This window comes from Eurypyga helias, unplaced genomic scaffold (genome assembly GCF_000690775.1).
Source record: "Eurypyga helias isolate BGI_N326 unplaced genomic scaffold, ASM69077v1 scaffold4031, whole genome shotgun sequence".
NCBI lineage: Eukaryota > Metazoa > Chordata > Aves > Eurypygiformes > Eurypygidae > Eurypyga > Eurypyga helias.
In genome coordinates, this window is record NW_010232581.1 from 95,831 (window position 1) to 118,841 (window position 23,011).

The 23,011-nt window shown below is 36.9% G+C and overlaps 1 protein-coding gene across 1 annotated transcript in view; it reads left to right on the forward strand.

Moving 5' to 3' along the window:
- KIF6 (kinesin family member 6) overlaps positions 1-23,011 on the forward strand; it is a gene marked incomplete at its 5' end in the record, with an annotated part of 157,561 nt that overhangs the window by 95,115 nt on the left and 39,435 nt on the right. The window contains 2 exons of the mRNA XM_010161423.1: positions 6,389-6,491; positions 11,820-11,875. Of these exons, the coding sequence (XP_010159725.1) occupies positions 6,389-6,491; positions 11,820-11,875 (159 nt within the window). The remainder of the gene's footprint in view (positions 1-6,388; positions 6,492-11,819; positions 11,876-23,011) is intronic.

Here is a 23,011-nt window from a genome sequence, read left to right on the forward strand (position 1 = left end):
TTTTTCTGTGAGACATACAAGCTGTCATACATGAAATCTAAAATACTTCTGCAATAATGTTAGTATCAGAACATGAAAAAAACTTGGTAGACAAACTAGTATACTATTTTTCCAGGAGAGGGATTTCAATAGTTTCAGTCTTTTCCACACTCTAAGTTTCAATCTGGTATCAGGCTTGCCACATGTCAGTAAGGAGCCTAAACCCGCCTTTCTGACTGTCATTAGGCATTGAAGTTCAAATGGTGGTTGTTGCAAAAGTAAAGCTATTAAAAACATACAGCTGGGTTAATATGAAAAATATTTTTCTTACCTGTACTGTTACTTGAGATGTCTTAAAATAATGAAACTGAAGAATGTCAGCATGATTAAAATCAGCTATCGTATCTCATTTGGAGTTTCGTAGTAGTTGTTCTCTGTTCTTGGACAATCTTAAAATAGATAATTTCATCTTGTTTTAAATTAAGCTTATACCTCATTTCACCTTTGATTTTGAAATACTGTTCAATATTTGCCTTACTACTCCTGCAGAGGAATATTAATTAATATAAAAACCTACTTCTAATGGAATTCTTCTAAGTGGTTAGTTTGTTGGATTTTTTTGTAAGCATTCTAGTTGAACTTTATAAACATTGACTTTTACAAAGTTGTCATTGTATATATTGTATTTCATTTTTTGTTCTTTTATTTTAGTAATCTTAAAAATCCCAATTTTAGTGATCACATGTCCTCTAATAATATTCATTGCAGTAAAAATGGTACTTGTCTTTGATTTGTGTCTGACATATTCCTGTACAGTTTGTTCTCTGCTGTTAGGCATTTGCAGTGTTCAATTTACTGATGATTTCTCTTCTGTTTATAAATTATTTCAGCATATATGGAATAGTTTATTTGTCAGTCAGTTAATTTTATGTAGGTAAAGTGATGCCTAGGTAAATGACCTATGCACCAATCAACTCAAGGGTTTACACAGTTAAAATTTTCACTTGTGGAGTGCAGTCTGATCTGCCTAGATTAGTGTTCAGTACTACAATGCTCATAATCTCAAGAAACTGGTCATTTTACCTTCTTCCTCCCCTGTAAATAAACAAAGAAACCCTAGATACAGTGAAATTAAATTATGCCAATGTTTTATTTAGTTCATTGTCTGAATACTCTGGTTTTCCTTTGAGGCTTTTAACTTTCCCAAGGACTATGTTTTGCAGTTCAGCCCTGCAGGGGTGCCGTGAGCAACCTTGTTTTATGTCTTTCCCATTTTTGAATTGCAGTCTAATGAAGGTAGCCATATGTAACACACATGATTTTCATGAAAAATTCAGCTGAGCTTTACAGTGAGGAATTGTTTGTTGTATATTGGGTTTGGGTTTGTTTTCCTATTTTTAAGTATATATAATTTGTTGATTCATGCTCAAGCTCTGTTACATCTACTTTTTTCCATTCTGAACAGATGACTATGATGTCTTGAGAGGTCCTGGTAAAGATGTAATGAAATATGCTTACATGCAAAACTTCTAATACCTTAGTTCTATTACAAAGACTTACCAAATAATTTGTCTTTAGTTTCATTCTGAATTGTCCACAGTTCCCTTTTTCTTACGGGAAATACATAATAGCATGAACAGGTTGTCAGTCTTTGTAAGCATGAAGACACAACTCACACTAGCTGCCCTCCTGAAATTCTTCAGATAACCCTCACTTGGATGAGAGTTTTCCTTGGGCCAAGGGGACTTTTTGCTCCTGGTGATTTCAGTGGAAGAGCTGTCAATTCTTGTCCAATAGAGCACTTAGTAGCAATGGAGAGACAAAGTCTTCTACTGTGAAAATGTAGTTTCTGCAAAACAAATATGTCAGCAGATATGGGGACAGATGCCTTTCTCATCAGAATACATGGTCTTGAATAGCTATTCCCAAGAGTTTGCTTTTGTTAACAGTCTTAATGTTACTCCCTCAGAACAGCTCAACTTGCAACCTTAATTCTTCTCTCCTGGAGAGCTGTTTCCAATTCTTTTTGCAGGTTAAACTGGCAGCCTCCAGCATGAGGGCTGCTGGAACCCCCTTGGAGCTCTTGTACCAGGACCAGAATCTGGTTACAAGGTGGAGTTGTGAGGAGACACTGGGATTCTGCTTTTGGACAGAAAATATATCAATTTAATGCTATTGTTTGACAGATTTTTCCAGACTTAACTGAAGAGCAATGTAAATGTTTTCTGTGAGCTGCATGCATTAAACTTTATGAAGGTCTTCTCACTCTGAGCAATAAAACCTTTTTCAACAAACCAACCAACCGAAAAAAAGGGTGGCCAGACTTCAGCCCTCTGGAATTGCCATTTCCAGTTTGAGCACTCTTTAAATATTTATGAAAAACTACTAAAATAACTTGAAGTCCTTAAAAATTACCCAATATTTATAAACAGGGATCACTAAAGCAAGCTGCGTTAGGATTTGTGGGTGTTGGATACGTTTAAAAATCAGCATGGTCATTTAAATATGTTCAACCACGTTTAATCACTTGTGGCAACAAAATAAGTTTTAAGTTTATAATTTACGTTCTCTCACCTACTCAGATAGAGCCCTTGAGAAATCCCAGGGGATACTATTTAACTTAAAAATAGCATTCAGCCCTATAATTTCTCTGCTAGCAGCTGAGAATAAATGATCTCTAAATTAGGGATAGAATAGGGTGCATAATATCTACCAGGGGCTTTGCTGATATGCAGGCTTCTGCCAGCTGTTGGCATACAACTGAATCTTGAAATCATTTTGATCTTTTCACGTCAGCTCAAAAAGTAATCAGACACATCTAAAAGCCTTATTATATTTTTGCTCAGTGTATTTTGAGTCATTACTGATTTCAAGAGTTTAGCCTGTTATCAACGCTACAGTGAGCTACCCGTTTCATTGGTCATTTCAGATCTTGTTGCTCTAGTTCAGGGCTTGTGAGCCATCATTGTCATTCTGCTTTCTGACTTACCCAAGTTCAGTGGGACAGCTGTAGTTTGCACATTTTATGGGTGGGAGCCTATTGAGCCAAAACATTTTGTTTAATGTGAAAGTTGGTGGAGGGCACTGTATAGGAGTACAGACTGAAATCAAATCTTGAATGAGGACATTCTTAAACATGCAAATTCAGGATGTGGATCATACTTAAATTTCCCAGAATTTCAGCTGTTTGAATTTGCTGTAAATAATGATGGGTTTGCTGTAAATTTCACATTGTGAGTCAGCATATTTGTGAGTGTTTTAATATTAAAGCTAATTTACACAACCTAACAGGAAAGGTGTAATTAAAATTAAGTTGATACAAAATTTATTACTTTTGTATGCAACCTTGTCAACTGGGGTTTCATGGATGTGATTGCAAGAAAAAATTATGCTTTTTCTGATGATCTGAATTATTTTTATAGTAATGATTATTTGAGTTTACACAGTAATGACTTGATGACATGTGTTTCCTGGTTCTCATCCTATAGGATATGATGATTTTTCCTTAGATAAGAATTTTCAAATATTTATTTTGTCACACTATTCCATGCTATTAAAGAAGAAGAGAAATTGTTTGCCTTGTAAAAGAATTTGTTTTCTACAAGTGTAACCCTTTTAGATGAACTGTTCAACTACCTTGCCAAAACTGTGTTGTCATCAATGGTTTCTTCATTCTGCTTTTATTCATATCATGTATATATTGCTATGCATAGGTTTCAATTTCCAGCTAGGAAAACCCCCAGAAATTCAATAGCACCATGTTATAAAAGTACACAGAGCTTATTTGTTTGAATTAGGCCTAGGAGAAACAGCATGCCAATAATATTAGTGTAACTTTGCACTTGGAGGCTATCTGCAAGAAGGTGAAACTACTTTATGAGATTATAGATTGTTTAAGGAAATGTAAGCAGCACGACTGAAGATGCAACATCAGCCATGGAGAAGGAATAACCTTTGTTACTGAGCAGAATGAAAAGACAACCATGCCATCAAACTTCAGTGTTTCTTGCAGTTTTACTAGTAGTAACGTTGCTGTTTTTTCCCTTATTATCATGCTAAATGTCTCTGTCATTACCCACAGGCTGCGACGTTCTTCTGTAGCTGTTTTATGCTCATGTTATACTGAGTGACAGTCTTAATGGTCCTTTTTAAGATCCTTCCCTTAGATGCCGTTTTCAGAATGTAATTGTTTACTCCTTCTTATATTTCTGTATTTTCTTAAAATGGACTGTATGAACCAAAAATTTCCCCTTCACAAGAGTTCTGGGGAACTATTTTTGTGTGCTTTGTTTGGCTGTACAAATCTGCTGCCTCTTAATGTTGCGCTGGAAAATTATTATCAGATTACCTTTAATTTTGGTTGATACGTTTCTGCCAGGCAGAAGCAATAATCCCTGTAATAGTTGTGTTTTCCAAACTTATTTCTACTGTTTTTATTTCTACTTTCAGAGGCAACACATTGCCAAAAGGGTTAAATTCTTTACATTGCAATGTTACATATGAGTAAGGGTGTTTCGTTGTTTATTTTAGGCTCAGCCATTAATTTTGTCCAGGCTTTCTGCACTTAATACAATCTTTTACTGCAACAAAAGCAATTTTAGAGGGTCAATTCAGGCTGCATATTAAAATTAGCACTAGTCATGGGATGAATGTGCTATAAAAATCTGCTTGCAAAGCTGACTGTTTTTCTTCAAGGCAAGCATGAAACATGAACGTTGTATTCTCAGGTCATCATCGCAGAAAAATATGTTTTCCTAAATCCTCTTGCTCCTTTGGATCACACAACAGTGAAGACTTGCACTGTATCTTTCTTTGATTTTCTTATTCAAAAAGGGTGGAGCATTTCTGTGTGCTTTGCCATTCAAACATTCCTGGTGGTTCTATTTTCAACTCAAAATTCTTAAATTAGTAACAGATGTGCTGATTCTTTTGACTGAAACAGTAGACAATTTTTTCTACTATATTTTGAATAGAGTTTTTTGAACTTTTACTGATTATTGAACACTGAGTGCTAGTTTTTGTTACCCGCCTTCATTGTAAACAGTATCTTACACCACAGAAATCTCACTGAAGTCAGTGGAGAGTAATCCTGGTGGTGTAAGTATGATGAGGAGCAGCATAACATATTTAGAGTGACTATAAAATGCAGCTTATGGACCTAGACCCCAGTAAGATGTAGCATCCCAGTATTACATATCCCAACCTGCTTAGGTCTGTTTTGTTCACATATCATTCCCACTTACACCAAAATTGCAAAGCAGGTAGCCTGGAAAATAATTGGCCTACATATGTTGTTGGTACACCTAGTCCATTGATACAAAATGTATAGAAAACTCTTGTGCTGCAGAACTCCCAGGAAACTTTGTCTTGTGGGGGTGTCAATAGCTCTGAAGCAGGAAGGCAGGCTTGTAAGTAAGACAGGATGAAGACTGTAGAGCAAAAAAAAAAAATCCAAGGAGAATCTAATTCCAAACTAAGGAATATAATTTTGAGGTTTAAGATGCAACCATGAATTAGAGGTGGAGCCATTTTTCATTTTTCACACTTTGACCATGAAATTCAACTCCCACCCCCCCTTTCTGCTCCTGAACTATCTTCATTACTGTAATTTATTTAAGTGCACGTGTTATTCTTTCTTCTTGCTTATATGTACTTGTGATAACACAGATTCTGGTATGATCTTTCATTCTCCTTAAGCCTTTGAATTTTTTGTTAGTGATAATACAGAGGCATAATTTCTTATTTGGATCTCTAGATTTTCTAGCAATGAGAATGATAAATAATACAGACTGTAATACTTTTCTCTAGCAATGTTTAAAAAGATTTGAAGGCCAAAAAGGTCTTGACCTTCTGTTACACAAAAGGAAACAAACACCATGTTGAAAATGTAAAAGGCAGGTACCAAACAATAAGTGCTTCACTTAAAAGGAGATGAAAAGCATTCACTAATACATAATTAAAAGAAGGCTGAATTTTTTTCTTCCAAGAATAGTGATAATGTTCAAGGTATGTTTAGGGGACAGTATGAAACAGGGCTGAAAGAAATACAGAAGGAGATTGCATTTTGTTATGAACATACCTCTGGCATGCACTAAGATCATTTTACTTATTTTAAATTTTCAAAGTTTGGTTTTGCTTATGAACATTTTAAGTTGTCTTGAAAACTTACAAAGCCCATACTTTCAGACTTTAGAGAATTGAAATGAAATTAATTTGTCAGATAAGAGAAATATTTTGTCAAAATTGGTTTCCTGTTGGTGGAACAGTGAGGTTAGTCTTCTGGATGCTTTAAGACTCCTGGTCTGACTTGCTATATTTGTCTAAATAGGGGTTAAATAAATACAAAATGTCTGTCTTCTGATGACTGTGAAGTAGTTCCAATTTTTGGGTTTTTATTTTCTTGGGGCAGGAGGAAAGATGTCACTTGGATGTCAGGAAGCTTTTGAAGTTTTCAAGAGGGACCATGCTGACAGTATAACCATTGAGGACAACAAACATCATCTAAAACAGAGGTGAGTGTCGCAGCAAGATTCAGCTGGAAGCAGACACCTGAGAGTTCATTATGAGTCTCAGTAGGAATGCATAATTTTACACCAGACATCCCAGGCTTCTAATGAGAACTTGGTACAGAAACTTCACCTTTTCTTACTGGGGACGTTTCACATTCAGAAGGCACAGAGTGGTGACAGAGTAAAAGTCTGGATAGAATACAAAAGTGGCGTGAGGAATCTTAGTGCATATTTCCTCTGGTTTTATTCATCTTATCTGCATAGCCATGTTGAAGCAATGTGGTAATGGCATTCATGATCATGAATTATCTAGAGGAAGTAAGATCCATGTGACTGAATCAATTACTGCAATTTCCACTGTCAAAAATGCTTTACTGGCTTCGGCACTCGAGTTGGACAGTAAGCTAGGAGATGTATAACATATGCTTTTGTCTGTTGTTCCTAACTTCTTTGCCAAGTGATTTTAGTTTCTCTCTGCCAGTTTTGCATTCAAAAACAGAAATAATACTTTCCTCCTCCAAATCTATTGTTAAGGTTGGCAAAACACTACGAAATCTTCCGGTGAAAATAGGGAGACTGGGCAAAACATTGAAAACATGAATTTTCATAAAGCAGATTTTAAACATCTGAGAAATTAAACCAGCAACACTTGTTCATGTTGATTGGATAACAGTACTGTTTCAGTGTCAGTTTTATAACTTTAATCCTCTTGTACTGCAAGAGAAATAAAAGGTTTTGAGATTGGAGGTGACAGAAGAAGATTTCCTTCTCCAGGTTTCTCCTGCTTTATTCTGCTTTCTTAATAACTGAATATTCTGCTTTAAAGGCACAAAGGATGCTGTTTTCAGTGAAGTTGTTGCAAGAAATAATCTCTATGTCTCTGTGACTTTTTCAAGATCTTCCTATTTATCACTTTTCTGAATTGGTTAACTTTCTACCTGAATCGATATCTTAGCCACAGGGACACAAATTGCCAAGGTATTACACATAGGTAAGAATTTATCCATGTAAATTGATGTCTAGTAATGCCTGCCTTCTGATCAGTGTATCAGATGATACCCCATCTCTGCATAAATGATGACATTCCAATCATTTCTGGCGTTGCTGGCTATTGAGCAGAAGACTTCATGGTCACAGCATGATAATGGGAGCAATAAAGTTCTGAGCCATGCCCTGCATTTCCTTTAGTTAATCACAATTCTTCCATATTTTCTCTGTTTGTTATTACTATGAAGCAAACTGGTATTTCCTTCTGGTTTCAGAACATGTAATAGAGATGGGCAGAGCCTGAAAAGTTTGACGCCAGATTTGCTTTCCCTAAAGGACAAAGAGATTCAGACTAATGCCTTGGGTAACCTCTCTCCAATGTGCATCAGCTGATTGCTGAAATCAGTACTAATGTGAATGTTGACACCCTGAATCAAGACCATTTTCCCATGTCATTTACAGTCAGTTTTAGAAAAGATACCTATAGCTCTAAGTTTAGAGTTCATTAAAATGGATTTATATCAAGTCCAGTCTGTAATTTGGAACGCAGCCTCTGAACTACCAGTTACACAAAAGCTCTGTTACCCAGCCAGTGTTCAAATTGCACAGGAAGCAGTGTGTGGACACCACATGTTTAAAGGTTACCATAACTTCCCTTTATGTGTAGGCCTCTCATGTTAATAATTTTGTTTATAGTTGCATAACCACTTCTGTCATACCACAAACAGTATTTGGTTCACAAATTACTTATTTTTAGATGTCTTATTTTTTCCTTGGGGTATTTTGGGTAGATTTTCTTGGCTTGCTAATTATATCATTCTTATATTAATTGAATGGTGAACTGTCAGTGAGCCTAGTTGAGTTTGACTGTGAAGGTCGCAACTGTTGCTTGGGCTCTGAAATTATTCATATAGATGTGAGTGTACATAGTCAAACATATAGAGTAAACATTTTTTTCTGTAAGTACCTGTGTATAAGCAATCAAATCTAATCAGTTGATTTAAATCAAATACTGAAAAACATTTGTCTTGTTTAAAAAAGAATATATGTGAAGGAAATACTGTTTTTCACATAGAAATTTTCACCTACCACTTCAGAACTCTTTACAGGGGCAGTTCCTCAGTACTGTAACTCAGTAAATTTTCTTTTTAGATGTAAAAAGAGGGGAAGTCTATATGGTTAAGGATAATATCTCTCTGAAGCTCATGTGCTGACTTACTCTTCAAGTGATAGACAATAGATTCAAGCTATCCTATTAGGATCATTGCCTATGGGACGTGGCTTTGTAAAATAGAAAAAGTGATCTTACAGCTTCTTCATTTTTCTTCTGTACATTACTAACTGCTGCCCTCTTTAAAAAAAAAAAAAAAAAATCTGTGTTTAAACCCAGACAAAATCAGATTTCTGCAATTTGGAATTCCTATAGTTGACTTCCAGAGATCTTAATAATATCCTGTTTCTCAATGCAAACATATTCTCCTCTGAGGAGGAGAAAAATGCATCTCATTTTCTGGTGAAATATACTACCAAGAAATCTTCCTAGCTGAGCCACTCCAATGTAATATTGCATACTGCATGAAGCTTTTAAATCTCATCCTAGTCAGTATTTCCAGTAGTAAAATTCTACTGAGGTTACAGATGTGATGTAAATCTAGATTCCATTTTGTTGTTGTCCATTAATTCTTTCCACTTTCTTCTTCCCTTGCTTTCTGTGTTTCAGCTGGTTAGCAGCTAACTTGTTTATTCAGTATCTATGGATGAGTTTCCTGGAAAGGATGAGCTTCACTTCGTTCGCCTCTAATTTCTTATAATTAAAAATGAGTAAATGTTAATTTATTTCACTATATTTCTCCATTTTCTCATTAGACAGCCTCTGTGTTTTTGTCTTGGTTTACATTAAGAGTTAGAGGTTTGGTTTTCAAAATGTTTATTTTTTAATTACTGGCATTTGCATTCAAACCGTGAAATTTTTGAGAAAAACACTTGTTACACTAAAATTAGTGTCTAAATTAATTTTGGAGTTTCGTTATGGGATATTTATCTGGCAGGCAATGGAAGCCATGATTTGGCAACTTCAGCCTTTCTGTGGAGTGGTCTCCATGTATGATAAACATGAACTCTTTTCAGCTAACAATATAAATGTTCTCTCACCACTATTTGTATCAGTATCACCTTCATGACAGATAATATGAATTTTCTGTTAGGGGAGTATCAGGAACAGCTTTTTCCCTTTCAACATTAGAGTCAAATCTTATGTCTTTATCTAGTTTATTTGGTTTGACTATGATTCATAGTCAGACAGAATTTGTTGGACTGTCATAAAGTAATGCCAAATTTCAGTTTATGTTATTGTGCCAATTTATAAACTGTGGTGATTGAGAAACAGATGCATGGCCCAGTCAACTATGGGCGGTAACCTATGAATAAGGGCTGGATAGACAGCTGGCTTCAACTTGTCCAGCTAAATCTCTCTATGAACATGAATCAGAGTCAATAGTCAACAGGATATTTGCCTCAGGAAATACTAAGTAATTGATGAACTTAGTATTTGGCTCCTGTGAGCTGAGGGAAAGACAGGGAGAGGTACTTTGGGATGTTTCCCTTTGATCTTTCAAATCTTCAAGGCGTGCTTGGGTGCTCTAAGTCAACACCTGTGGGAAAAGCTTATATACAAATCTCACAGATGCTTCAAAGGCTTTTGCCTTCATTATGCAAGAAACAATAAGTGTTTCTTGGATTAATTGAAAAGGGGCAATTTTCGAAACCCCTCCCTTCCCAGAGGTAACTCATATTTCTTGAACCTGTTTTGCTATTATTTCAGTTAGAGATACAATTTGTGGATTTCCTTAGTTATTTTGGCTTGATCAAGACTCTTCCCGATCAAATGAAGTCTTGATTCACCATTAAGTATTATAGTTCTGCCTCCACGTTCAGCTTCTATACGTCCAAGTAACAATTCAGAATTTCGTGTCAAGCCCAGTGTCCTACAACAAATGTCACCATGCAGCAAATGATACTTCTACATTTTAAACTATTGCTGTTTAGACTATTACAATGGATATTTCCTTGAACAATTCTCAGTTCTCTTGGACACTCTTCAGACTTTGCCATTGTACATTCAATTGACTGTCATTATTTTTACAACAGCATATACTTGGCATTTGAAAGCCAGATATGTATGCCATTTGTCCTAAACAGTTTTATATAGTACTGCGTTAAGTGTAAGAGAATCATTATGACAGCAACTGCTCTGAAAGATCAGAAAACTGACAGAAAACAAGCACAAAAGGAGAAGGTATCAAGTTCTAGAAGACTATAGGGTATACAAGTGAATTTGTAAGGCTCTATAGGCAGCTGCTTTTAAAGGATATACTTAGATATGACATGTTTCCTAGGGAGTAAGACATACAGTGAGCAGGATGCTTAATAACACTGAAGTGAACACCACTGCAACACCATGCTGCACATTAAAAAAAGGAACTTCTGATCATTACGATATTTTACAATCTCAAGTTTTGATTAGTTAAATATAATGAGGAAGTGGTCAGTGAATTATTTGAGAAACATGCCTGGTGGGAATTTCACATTTAAAAAAAAAAAATTTCAGTTCAAGCTATTTGCATACTACAAAAAGGGAGTTTCCAAAGTGTGATTCATTGATTTGTTTCCATCCTTCTCAACCTGCTTTTTGCTTGCTATTTGCGTATCTTCACATGGCAAGCTTTGGCTTGTATCAGTATTTGCACTGATACCTGAATGTCATCTGAAAGTCTGCATTCACATAATCTATCTGTAGAAGAACAGAATCATTTTGTTTTGTCACTTTTACTTATATTTCTGTTTGAGAGGTTTCTTATTGCCTGGGATGTACATTTTCACACAGCGCAAAGAGTAATCATCAGCAATACGCAAATTACAGGCTGAAATTTGAAAATTGATGGTGAGCAGATGTTCTAATACTTTCAAAAATTTTGTTTGACTTTGGATTTTTTTCCTTTTACTTTTATATGGCTGTATGTTAAAGCACTGCAAGTAATGTAGTATAATTATTATTGTAGTGTAATATGACTGTTTAAGATAATGCAAATGTTAGAATAAAATATTTTTTTAACCTTAGAAAGTCAAATAAATTTGTTTTGTCTGTCTAATAAACCTTTGTTGCATGATTTCTTTCAGAAATGGTTTCTTTTAGACCAGACAATCTTTTCTGATAGAAAGGTGTTTTCAACCAGTTCTACTTACAAATCAAAAGTAGTCTGAAGTAGTTCTGTATTTTATTGTGAACAACTAGTTTAACTAGCTGTTCTTCAAAATAATTCTGTACCTTTATGCTTGCATTTACAGGTTTGCTGAAGCTAAATGCCTTGGTGAAAAATTGAATGAAGTGAGAAATAAAATAAGTGAGTACATTTTAGCTTTATTTTACCTTTTATCTGATGAAATCACAGCATTCAGAGGATATGAAAAGAGATTCTAGTTTCTAAAAGAAAAGAGTCAATGCATTACTAAGATTTCCAATAAGCTAAAATGTTAGCTGATGATAGCAGTAATAATTTTATGTACCAGTTTTGATTATTTCAAATTATATAATGTGAAAAACATCTCCCTTTACTTGACCAGATGCCTGAAATTCATCAAAAGGAGACGTTAAGGTATTAACGTTGGATTTTCTGAATTTTATTTTGGGATGCAAAAGATCAAAAGTATCCAAAACCATAATTTCAAATTGTGATATCTATGGATTATTGATTGTATATTTTTATAAATTTATATAGCTTCTGATAAAAGATTTCATTGTTGAATTACCCTTCTGCACTTCCTTTGTATAGATCAATTAGAGCAATTCTAAGGAATGCCTGTGTTCGGTGGGGGAAGTTGTCATTTCTTGTTTTAGAGCCCCAACAGCATATGCTTGGCTTCTAATTTCAGATTGCTCAAAGCCAAAAATCACCCGTAGATACATTCAACCCTGAGATAGGTCTTATCTGATCCTTCTAGTAGTCTTTGATATGTTCCTAGTTGGTTTTTGAGTTCTGTTGATTCCGAGCCTGTAGCTTCTTCCCTAAAAATTGGCTATCCAGGCTCTCAGTCAGATGTGAAAACACAGTTTTGTCCTCTGTTCCTGATGTGCTTGGAGATCAGGTCCATGTATGCACACACTCAGATAAACCCAGTCTCTTCAAGCTTCCAGACACAGGTTGTGAGGTCCCAGATTTGAAGGTTATCTGGCATGAGGTCCAGTAGTGTAGACCTTGCTCCCACTTTCTGTCTCCTTTCCTCTTTGGGTGGCACCAGCACAGACATGGACAGTTGAAGTCATTAGAATCACTTCTTGTCTTACAACAGCAGCTGACTCCTGGGAAAGACAAAAATCTCATGGCACTCCTGACAAGTGCTTTGTGCATTTACCATAGCCATGATTATGTTCTCTGTGGTCATGAGTGGTAGCTACTGCCAGATTTCCCTCCCAATCACCTTTGGGTACACCACAACTCCCTCAGAGATATTATGCAGTATATTTAAAGTTATGTCAGCTGTGTGGGAAGCCTCAGCCATGTTGGCACTGTGTTTTCAAACCACAGCACAAAGGATGTTTGGAAGGGATCCAGAACCAGAGAGATCAGGTGCTGAGCCCTGCTGCAGCAGTGTTCTGGACACTGGATTATTTCTACAGGACATGACACTTGAATCAACCTGCCTTCTCTCCGTAGACTCATTTGTCTTTCAGACTGGGCAGAACATAAAAGTCAGTACAGAACTTGTGCATGGATATCCACAGATTGGCCCATGCAAGTAGAATTTTAATATCTACCTTGCAACTATGGATCTCTCCAGCGTGCATATAAGGTCACTTAAATCCTGCCAGGTAGCCTTTTTCTCCTGGTAGACTTGGAAAAGCAGGTTAAACCTACTGTGGAGGACAATGCATGTTATTCTCCAAGTAAGAGGAAGCCTCTCCAAGGTGAATAATGCCTGCAGCTTTTGGGCAGTGGTGCAGAGGTGTGAACATCTTTTCTTCTTCTGCTTTCTTGAAGTCCACATTGTCCTGACTTCTGTCTCCTAGATTTACTTGTCTGTGATAAGACGAAGAGATTTCTTGGCCTGAATGAGATAGAGCCAAAGTCAGCACTGAATGTCAACTTCGTTCTTTTGCTGAAGCTGAAATCCGTTTTGGAGCAGGCATAGTGAACACCAGCAGTAAGCAGCCACCCAAGGGCAGATCTTCCTCGGTGCCTGGGGCTGTGACTGTGCTCCTTGAAGACAGGAGCCTAGCAGCCACCTCACACCTTACCTGTTGCAAATGTCTTAGGGGGAGTGGAGGGTGCAGGAGACAGTACAAGAAGTGGTGGGACACACGCCAGTCCTGAAGGTATCCCTTGTACTGTCCTGTTGGGACAAGACTTGTGTGGTCTTTAAGTCCCCTGAGACCTGCAGGAGTCTGCTGTGGCAGCTCGCAGAAATATTGTAACAAAGCAATATAGATGTAGCCTCGAGACTCTGTTTCCACGTATCCCAGCAAAATCTAAAAGAAAACCTTGGTTTGGACTGAATCGCTGTGGGTTGTTCTCCCATAAGTTCGGCAAAACTTCTGATAGCTATAGTGCAGTAGAGTATGGATTTTGCTGCAATTAAAAGCATCTGTTCTAAAATTTGGTTCTGGTTAAGTTCTTCAGTGTTAGAAGTGAAATAGTGAAATGTATTTGAGGAACAAGAACAATACAAAGATCTGAGTGCCTTTTTGTCTGTATAGTTAACTTAAACCAAACTGATCCCTTGAACAAAAGAAGCAGCTGTATAACAAATCCGTAATATTGCGCTGAACTTGACAATGCTTATATGCCTCCTATGGGACAGTGGAATAGCTTGGCATCCACATGAATGCTGAAAAGCACCTTAAAGAATCAAACCGGAAATGTCTCTATAGTTCTAAGAAAAATTGCACAAAATTACACATTTTGGTATATAAAGTTTAGTTACAAGTATGTTGTTTTCAAATTGAAGATTTATTTTGTTACACTCCAATTTTTTTATTTTGGTAGTAAAATGGAAAAATAGTCTTTTAATTTACTTCATACTGTAATCCTACTGTACAAGCAAGGGATTCCATCCATGTTGTATCCTTTTATAGCTATCCATATGCTGATCCATGCAGGTTATGCAGATGTACGCTACTTTGTGGACAGTTTTTAAACTCTGATGTCTGAGCCTTGAGAGTGATCATTATTGTACAGTCCTTCCTTCAGTTCTTTCTGTGTAGCTTTATGCAGCATGTGAAAATTAGTGCTCTGGTTAATATAAACACTGCATTTTAGTCACCTATCCTTTTCTCCCAGCCTTCTTACGATCATAGTTGTTAATAAATCTACCCATTAGCACCTCTGTAACAATTATTAAATCTTTGTATCCTTACACTTTCTGGCTTCTTCAGTTTAGCCAAATCCAGTCACACTAGTTTATATGGTTTAGCAGCCTGAAACAATTTTTCAGTTAAGTCTGTCTCGTCATAGCGTACATACTCAGAAGACCGTTAAAGATGCTAAGTAAGGTTACTAACCTGCCAAATTTTTACTGAAAATGTGGTAGGAGAAATGAGAGTCATCTGCGGCCTGCAACTGGATCTTTAATTTACTTTTACTGTTGTTTCGGTTTCCTTAAGCATTCCTGGCTGCCTTGTTGTGCACAATCAAGAACAGATCCCATCAATATCAGTTTCTGTTATTTCTAAGCTACACTTAATAGTATAAAACTATGCACCACAGAGGCCATAGAGTCCATTTCATGCAGTCTGATTATATTTTGAGATAGCAACAGCAGTTGTCTGTAACTTTTAAGTCATAAATATCCTTTCATTCTGACTTTGGAAATATTAGTGTTTTGCAGTAAGAAGTACACAAAATACTCCAGCCACCTCTCAATTACACTAGTAAGATTTTCATGGTAGGTTTTTGCTGGTGTTTCTGCTTGCATAAAAAGATTAAGGAAAACAATGTCTAGATCTAAGCTGTAGTTTGTGTAGTGTGCCTATAATATCAGAAATGAGACATTGTGGCTAGCTTGCCTCATTGCTACCATACCACATATTCCTGGATTCTATCTTATTTTATGTTTAATAGCACTGCAGAGAATGCAAACATTTTAAAATTATTTCAATAGAAAATGATATTAATGTCTTAGATTTTTAATATTGCTTATTTTTCACGAGTGATTCCTAGAAATAAGGTGAATTGTAGGATGAAAATTGTCTTTTTCTGATGATTAAAAAAAAAAGACAAATAAGAAAAAGAAGGAAATGTTTCTAAGCCAGATCATTGCAGTGATCCTGTTTGCTGCATTATCACACAAACCTCTGTATAGGCACAAATAAAGGAGCAGAGAGCTATGGTGCAATCATTGAGGGGCTGTTAATTTTGAAAGTCAATGTACTGCATAAATGCACGATCAAAAGGTAGAGAAACAAAGTATGGGTTTTGAATACTTAGATGTGTCTGGATAGGTTTGAGTGAACTGTTCAGAATTGTTTACATGTGACTGGAGAATGTACCCAAGGACTAGTCTTTAAAAGACAAACGCAGAAAACAACATGAGTAAAGTTGGAAAGAAATAACTGAGAAGTCAGGGAACTAATGAGAACTCTGTAACCAGTGTAGGAGAAGTGGAAAGTGGGCCAGCACTGATATACAAGTAAATTTTTGCCTTTCTAGTCTAACATTAAGAACTTTTAAAATGTGTATTTCGCTGGCTAAAAAAAAAAAAAGGTTCATTTTCTTGTGCAAAAACATGCTGCGTGACTGCAAGTGGTTTCATAATGTATCATTTCCAAAGAGTAACGGTCTGTAACAAGAACTATCGATCATTTTGGTATTGCTGAAAAAGACAACAAATAAAATCTGATGCTGAAGCCAAGGCTTTGATTTCAGAATAGTGAAGGTACAGAATGTCTTCTTGCCAAAAATTGAGTGAATTTTGACTAGGACATTGTGATGGCTCAAGCTTGGCTGGCTACCAGGCACCTATCCAGCTGCTCTCTCACTCTCCTTCCTCAGTAGAACAGGTGACAAAAGCTTGTGAGCTGAGATAAAGATGGGGGGGATCACTTCCCAATTACCATCACAGGCAAAACAGACTCAAATTGGAGAAAACAGGATTAATCTGTTGCCAGTTAAAATAGACCAGGATGGTGAGAAACACAGAAAAATCTCTCAAGTCAACACTTTTCTACTTATCAGGGTTAGCAGGAGTTTATTTCTAGAATGCTGTTATCAGCAAGGTGGTTTTACACCATCACCATGAACATTCCTGTGCAAAAGGATTCTGACAGTAAGGAGAAGTTTTTTTACATCTGAATTACAGAGCATTAAGTAACAACAATAAGTCCGAACTGCTACTACATTGATCACACATCAAATTAGAGTTGGGGGGAATTAAAAATACTGTTTTCAGCATAAATTAAACTGATACATTCACTCAGAATTGAGTAAGTAAAAAGTTTCCTATGTAAAAGAATGTGCTACATGTTAAGATGCATTTAAAATTAGTAAAGATTTCCAGTTCATACCTATAAATATCTGTCTATTTTGGGGTATTTATACCAATATTGGATTTAGTTTTTTCCTAAAGGGAAAAAAGCATACTAGATGGTATTTAATGCCCAAAGGGAAGCAGCTGTTGTTTTTAGTCTGTCCAGAAATCAGCTAACATTATGACTGAAGCTGGGGGAGGAAGGGCAGTCTCATATGGGAGTAATAACTGTGTGAGGAAACAGGCACTCTTGGAATGAAAAAGGGTAGGTGGGTGGATTATGTGTACATGATGTTGATGATGCAGCTATACCCACAGGAATGCTGAGATGTTGCACTGCTCTGCCTCATTTCAAGCTTTGAATTTAGTGCACAGGATCATAGGATACCAACGCCAATTATAATCTTTAGTGACGGCATGTCCTAGTACTGCAAAGCAAGATTATTGAAGAGTCTTCATTTCATTTGCTTGCAAATTATTCAAATAATTGACCTTATGTATCACGGTTAATGGAGTGCTACGCTGAAGTGCTGAGGACTGGAGGAGCGGGAAGACAAGGCATTGTAGTGATACTACTGATTCTGGTTCACTGCCTTCTACCTCGCACTGTTATTTCTGTGAATGCAAAGTTAAATGGAAAACCTAACCAGAACCTAAACAATGTAAAACCTGAATTTATAATCACCTTTTTCTCTGTGTATAAGATTCTTTGTATGCATACATAAAAAATTTCTTTATGGTCACTCTACCTCCGCATGGAGATAAGCCAAGCAGACCTACTTTTAAACTCCAAAGTACAGATATTTAGTGCAAAGTTGTTCTTTATACCTGCATAACTTTATGAAGGGATCTGATAGCCCCCTTTTTGCATGGATATGAAATGAAATAAGATGAAGTGATGTTTTTCAGGCAGAGGTGCTCTGAGAGCACTCTGCTGGCTACGTTGTATATCTACATTGTTTTAGCTTCACATGCAGGCAATAAATTACTTTGAGAAAGGAGGATCAGTTAGTTAAGAACTAGAATCCCAAGGATGATATTAGGAATGTTATGCATATTTTAGGCCATGATTATATGGACTGAAAGAATTGAAGGAAGTCATGCATGAGCAAAAAAAGCATTTTTTAAACTTTTCCTCAAGTATATGTACTTAGGAAGGTAAATGCTTTACATTGAACTTGGATGAAAGGAAATGGCGTGATGATTTGCTGTATGAAAAGAACATTCATCAAAATCAATGTGTGTGTTTCTTAAAGCTCGATGCTATAGGTAGTATAATCTATTGATTTTAAAATTAATATAAATGTTCTGAGTCGGGGACATTAACTTAGTGGACATTGTTTCAGCTGTGAATGCAGTAAGGCTATAATAAGGGAGAAATTACTGTGCTTTGAAATGCATTCCATTCTGCAGTGTAATATTCTGAGATACTTATTCTTTTATGGAAATAAACACTGAGACTTCATAGCTGCTGATTAGTATAATTCACTGTTCCAGTTTAATTCCAGAAAGTATCAAGTACTTATGCAGACTTGTATCTGATATACGTGCTCAGTGAATTTTACTGGAAATGACTAACGCAGAAGAAAAATGGCAAGATTGGGTTTAAAAAGGGATTGAGAAACTCCAGAAGAAAGGTTACGTTCCACAAGGCAAATCTGGTTCAAATGAGATGCGAACAACTCATAAATAAATGGATTCAGTATGCAGATTTAATGAACAGATAACTCAATAACATCATTCCACCGCGTTTCATTCTTCAGGTAGCTTAGTATGAATTGCTGTTCTCAGCAGAGACCTCTAAAATCCATGGAACTTGAAATCTTGAAATTCTCACTCAAGAAAAACTCTAGCTGAGGTCAGTTTAAGTTCTACTTGTGTAAGGATTGATAAGAAAATTCGGAAAAGATTTTGACATTTGGTTTCATTGTTTTACTTGATAAGGTCAACAAGCATTAGATATAGTAGTAATTGTTTTAAACAGACAGTATCACTTATACTGTGAAGCATATTGCAATATAGTCTCCAAAGCAGCCTCTTTGAACTGCGTTCACAATTTCACCAACCTTCATACCACTGAGGCAGCTCAGCCTTCTTTTGATGTTGAGAGCAGTGAGCTGTTGTGTGCTCAGTCAGTCACTTTAGGACCGTCCTCTATTTAAAATGTGGTTGCCTTTAAATGTTTCCTCATTCCTGGTCTTCAGAAATAATACAACAGGTATGACATACAGTGTTTCAAGTGCTTTTTCTTGTTTTGCAAGCGGTTTCACCCTGAGCTCTGTGTCCTGAGACATAACTTGCAAGAACAGCAAGAGAATTTGCTATTTTTCTTGGTTTTTGATCAGAGTCTGTTCTTGATGTGGAAAGCTCCCCAAGATCCAAGCATTAAGGTATCCATCAATGCTTGAGATTAAAAAACTCAGTGTCCCAGGTTTCTTTCACAAGCAGCAATCTGAGCAGTGTGGTGAATCTAACATGCTCAGGATACACAGTATGCAACGGGCACAGGCTGTGCCACTCATCCAGCGCATTGTGTAGGTGTCAAACGAACCATGTGTGCCCAAATGACTTCTACAAAGCCTGCTCAGTGTCACTTTACATGCATTCTGCATGTACGATGATTTATGTGCCCAGGCTTTCTGGCTGCCTGGCAGCTGCCACCCTAGCTGGGCTGCTCAGTACCTGAGAATTTCCAAATGAACAGCCAAATCAGTGGTCTAGAACAAGCTGAAACAGTAGTTTACCATGAGAAGTAGGAGATTTGGCAAGTACACATTAGTGTAGACTGGAAGGTCTCTGAGAAAAAAGGGATTGCCTGCCTGCTGTTTCACCACTTCTGTTCCAGCACTGGGATTAATACAAAAAAAAAATAAAAGCCTTGATATGCTTAATCTCCCCTGATTTCTTCTCTCCTGGGAAGCTGTCTGCAGGTTGCAGATGTCCTCTGACACTTAAAAGGGATTCAGTCTTGGCCTCAGGACACAACAGCTGGGTCAGAAAAAGGAACACAAGTGGTATTTCTGCCATGTTTGATCGCAGGTGTGTAACGAGGCTGTTTACTCCTGAGGGATGTCACTTACAGCTAACACAACAAAGCACGTTAGCTCTGCAGAACCTGCAGCCATCTGTGAGAAAAACAGAAGAGAAAACAGGCCTTGGGGACAGCAGTCCCTCAGATGTTATTTCCCAGCTGGGATGTTAGTCAGTGTGGCCCCGTGCCTGGAAGCCCCAGTCTGTTTCTGATCTCCAGGGCAGTTTCAAAGCACTTCTGTAATAAAGGAGGCATGTTTGTGTCCACCAAAAATAGCAGTAGCTGCTAAAGCCGAAGCCATTCAGCATGGCTGACACTGTCTTCAGATTCTTTCTCCTTAATTTCTTGGCCCAGTTGTTTTGCAACTCGATGCTGAAAAAACATAGTTCCTATGTGTTAGTTTTGGACAAATATCCAATCATCGTGCCGTTATGACTGCAGGTTTCTTTTAAATGTTACATTTTGATTTTTGGAAGCATGGAATTGAAAACATGGAAAAACAGCTGAATTTCTGCAGATTTTATTTGCTTAACCACCTTGTCACCATCTGCAGTTTGTTCTCTGTTAGAAATGTCATTTACTTTGCTTTGCAGGATGCTCCATCTTATTTTTCTGTTTGCTTACAACTCCTTCCGGTTTAACTTCTTTCTTTCTTTCTGTGATGAAATATAACTCTGTTTCACCCTGATTCTCTTAAGGTTCTTTTTCTGCAAATGCCCAGCTCACTTCATGTGTGATTTCTATGGCTCAGTTTAGCCAGGGATCTGTAGAGCACAATATAAAAATGCTGTGATCTTTCATAAGATGCTCTGAGACCCCCTCTCCCTGCTTTAATCCAGAATGGATGTCATGGACTTTACACAGGCCTGGCAGATAGATGCAAAATGCTAACTGCTACCATCTTGGAGCAGACTCAGTGCTGTGCTGAAAGTTTCCACAACCTATTTTCTTGTTCTAGGAGCAGCCAGTTGGCTAGTAATATAAAGCAGGGAGTGACAGGAATATATTGTTCTTTCTTGCTAGCAGTTCAGTGAAAGGCTCATATTAATGATTTTTTTTTAATTTCTTTACAGTGTTCATAGTGAGTCAGAGTAATTAATTAACTGCCTTGTTTGTAATCAACAAATCATATTTTTGATTTACATGAGAACTTGTGCTTAGAATCTCGGAATTCACTGCAATATGGGCAGGGCTCAACATTGTGTTGGAGTAGTGTGGTTACATTTGCTTATTGTAATTCTTAACACCCTATGATTAGGCAATGAATAATAATGTAATACATTTAGCTGAATGAGAAGTCCCAGAAAGCTGAGTTAGATGTGCAAACAAGGCGAAAAAGCAGACAAGAACATAAACTCTAATAGAGTAGCCTGTAAAGCATTACTGTGCCTTTCTGAAATCGGGAGAGACAATCCATCTTTGCTATGCTTAATGCAGGCAATGTAAACGTTGTAGCTCTAACTCTCGCCTCACTTCAGAAGTTCATCTAGACTGATGGCAGCTGTGACAGAGCTTTCTCTTCTGCTGCTGCTCCAGCGCAGGATCGTGCTTGGGCAATGGTCAGAGAAGACAGAAGGAAAGATGTCATTGCTACGTCTCTGTCCTTGCCTGGTGTAGGATTTGTCTTCCCTGCTTTGCTAGAGCCGAGGCTGACAAGAGAACCAGGGAGGCCTAGCAGCTTTCTGGCAGTCTTTCTCCTTTTTTCTTATCCTCCCTATAAGAGGATACCATCTTCAGTAATATAAAATCATTGTTGCAGCAGCACTCAACAAACTTATTTTGGAAGGTACATGTCTTTTGGCTTCAGGGGGCAATGCATACGTTTATGCCAATGCTAAATATTGCCCATTGTTTCAGAGTAGCTTACATATGTTTGGTTTTACTTTCAAACAATAGGCTATGCCCCTGGGTGACAGTGCATAGGCTGAATGGGTCCGTAGGAGGAGAACATACAATTTGTCAAATGACTTATTCAGAAAATACCAAACTGAATTAATTCATTTGAACAGCTCTATTATGATCCCCTGATGTGCTGTTCTTTAAACAGAGGAACCTTATTAGTGTAACAGTCACTCCAGCCCTAAGATGATAATGTTTTCTTTGGATCTGTGTTGGAATCTACATATGTAGGAAACATTTTCATTTTCTAATTATTACAAATGATGTTCTGTTCTTTAGAAACAGAAGTATTTTCAGGGGAAAAAGTTATGCTCCGGAAGAAACCAAGTAAACACTTTTTACTTAAGGTTTTCACTAGAATAACTGAAAGCAAATGGACCAAGCTCATTGGATTCAATCAAGCTATGAACTACCATGGCTATAAACTTGAAAAAGTACCTCTCAATAACAGATTTTCTACTTGTAGGCTGACTACACAGTGAAAAAAGGTAGACATTGCTAGATTGCTACACTGCATTTTGCTATTTTATCAGGTTAATAAGGTCTTAAGTCCATCTAATATATTTGCTCTTTTAAAGAAAAGATGCTGCTTAATGCAAAAGATTAATTTTGTGTCGTATCTGCCAGATTCCTAACATCAGTCCCTCCTCTGACCAGAAGTCACACAGCAACATGAACTATATACCAGGGCAATTTCTTGGGTAAGGTAGCAATATTTTAGAAGGTTGTGAAACTGAAATATATAGTGAGGCCTGGAACTCTGTATTTAATTTTCTGTGGGGCAACCCTGGAAAAGATAGCAAAAATTAAACTGGACATCAAATTGTTGCATAGAAATTACAAAACCATGAAGGCGGAACATAGATGTGTCCATCTTATGTTTGGATATGTGAACTCTGTTCAAAATATTAACTGAAACCAATGTATTATTACCAGAAATCTTTTTGGGAGTAAAATTCTTTTACTTTGCCTGTTTGTGCTTTAAGACCCATTATTTATTTTTTAAGCTTCTTAAATTTGGACATCAAAAGATAGAGAGGAGCTGTATACAAGTCTGTTCCTCTGACTTTATTTTCCTCGTTCTTTC